The 2,493-nt window shown below is 50.2% G+C and overlaps 1 protein-coding gene across 1 annotated transcript; it reads left to right on the top strand.

The window, feature by feature from the left end:
• Window positions 1-755: 755 nt before the first annotated feature.
• On the top strand, window positions 756-2,493 carry BT62DRAFT_936093 (uncharacterized protein). Its single transcript, XM_043187066.1, has 2 exons — window positions 756-1,637; window positions 1,688-2,493. Exons 1-2 carry the CDS (start codon window positions 1,049-1,051, stop codon window positions 2,353-2,355), a joined length of 1,257 nt encoding a protein of 418 aa, XP_043035752.1. The 5' UTR covers window positions 756-1,048; the 3' UTR covers window positions 2,356-2,493.

The raw sequence follows: 2,493 nt of genomic DNA, 5'->3' as shown, positions 1-2,493 counted from the left end.
TTTTGGGTGCTTTCATTCGCTCGGCTTGTAGTACCTCGCAGTACCAAGGAATCATGCATCGGGTATCGTGAGCCTGATTGCTGATTTCTTCAGAATGGAGATGAAGAGCAAAGCCCTTCTAATATTCTGCTGCGCGTGCTTTGAGATAGGGGCAGAGTGAAAGGTAATAACAAACACATATCAACTTTGCGCCACTCCTGTCTTCCGGTCATCGGCAGACCGTCTATGCATCGGATTCATGATAGTGTCTGCCCTCATTCTGGGACGTCAATTTGCTAGAGAATGGTAGAAAACGAGATGCATTCTTGTAGAGCTTGGTGCGTCGGACGGTTTGCTGCTGCTTCTACGAGTTACTTGATATCCACCTTGCCTATCTAATCACATTTTGAATGAATTACGCGTGTAACTGGTAGCTTCGCGTGGCGCCCCTCCCACCAACTGGATGCTGAATTTCTTCCATTAGTATCAAAGGAGGGTGGGAATCACATTTGTTCCGTAAGAAGTGGAGGTGCTGGATCAGAAGGCTGGGACGAAGTGGTCATTTCAGGCGCACCCCACGGGGTTGATGTGCATACTACTCTGGGTGCATTGCGGGGCTTTCTGGCAACTATGACATGTGTGGCGACTCACCACAGGTACTGTTGTATTTTCTTTGCCTTTACGTCGTACAAAGAACTATCATTATTTTTTTGTGATGATTCATAAGGTCGGCATACACGTGTAACCAGATCTTTTTGTTACTCTGGAAATCGTATCTGTATAGCTGTTGTCGAAATCATACCAGCCTGGTATCCTGAAGTGACGGAAGAAGGAAATCCCTTTCACCCCTTGTTCTTTTGCCGACTGAGCAGCTATTTACGGCAATATCCGGATACTCCCCTCTACTCACCGTCGTTACCGCACCGCCCCGACTCTTTTTGTTTCGGTCTCGAAGAGTAACAAAGGATACTGTTATCCTGAAGAATGTTCGAGTAGGACTGCTTCCTCATAAAAAGGTAGTCATACAGTGTATCTGTCCATCATCTTCTGACTGCACGAAACTTGAAGGATGTCGGGAGCTCTCAACGAATCCAAGAATTCGCGCCAGAAGCGGAACCGTTCAACAGTCAAGGCTGAGCCTACCGATGAAGACGACGCTCTCGTCGCTGTCAAATTGTCTCCTGACCACGGCTGGCAGCATCCTGCCGAGCTCGACTATATCGACGCCGGTACGATGTCCAAGGCTACGATTATCGAGTATCTCATCACGCACTCATTCTCCGTACCCCCAAAGCGTAACCACTGGGCAACCATCACCTCCGCAGACGAAACGACGACGGTGATCCCTGCCGGATACCGGATACCCCTCCTGTTCGCGGCCTACTTCCAATGGACGTCCCTTCAGCTCGTTCTAGGCTCGGGAGAGTGGGATCAATTCAAGTCCGGGATCCTCCATATCTCCCGGCTGTGCGATAGATTTTTGGAAGAGGCGAGGGTGGCGATGCACGGGGGGATGATGAAGGGATGGAGATGCCCTACATTTGATAGGGTACTGGTGAGGTACCACCTGTGTCACCTGCTCTCGGACCCAAAGAGCGTGAAAGAGTTTTGGGAGGCGTATGGGGAAGTGGAATATGCCAATGATGTGGTCAAGTTTGGTACGTGGCTTATCTTGGTTATGTAATTTCGGTTGGCTGACTGGCTGGAGACTGGAAACGGTGGGCTTTGACAGGGCACAGAGGCTTCAAGCTTTCGGAGGAAGAGATTAAAGAGGGGGTTGGGCTGGGTAAGTGGCTGCATAGGCTCAGGGAGAGTGACGGAGACTGGGTCTGGGATACGTCGCCAGACTCTACGGGCCGGCGGGCGATGGAATGTTTGGAAGAGTGGAGAAAGACAAAGGTCTGGCCAACGACTACGCCAGTTCCCGACGAATCCACTTCCAAAATTCCCAAGCCTAAAACCAATGATCCTATTCTTCCCCCCTCTACTAAGTCTATTTCTCATCCTCCTTCCACTCCTCCTGCAAACCAGGATATCCTTCAATTCCTCAAGGCTCGCATAGAAGAGATAAAAGACCAAGAACGTCGCATTACTGCACTCGAGGCCGACCTTGCCATGCTCAAAACGACTAGGACAAGTACTTCACCGATGCCGGCCTCTGAATCAGAGCCGGAGTTTATCCCAGCTGCGAATTTTCCCAATCCTGCGGATGTGGATTGCGCATCGAGTTTCTGGCAGGATCCATTGAAGAGGTTTTTGTATGTTGACGGTTTAGAGGAGCCCGAGGCCGAGGATGGCGATGTGGTTATGGAAGATGCCTCCGTGTCGACTGGGCCAATCAAGTCGTGGCGCAAATTCCAGAGGATGCGTGGGTGAGCGGCGCTGGGCGTGGTATTGCTATTATTATAGATTCTCTCATCCTGTTGTACTAAATGACTATCCGTCTACGTATCTGATGTTGGCACCGAGTCCATACATCATCTTTAGCAATGACGGGAAATACTCTGTCGTCCG

Source organism: Guyanagaster necrorhizus, assembly GCF_019112545.1.
Source record: "Guyanagaster necrorhizus MCA 3950 unplaced genomic scaffold BT62scaffold_30, whole genome shotgun sequence".
Classification (NCBI taxonomy): Eukaryota; Fungi; Basidiomycota; class Agaricomycetes; order Agaricales; family Physalacriaceae; genus Guyanagaster; species Guyanagaster necrorhizus.
The sequence above is the reverse complement of the archived record's forward strand: the minus strand, read 5'-3'. Positions and strand labels throughout refer to the sequence as shown.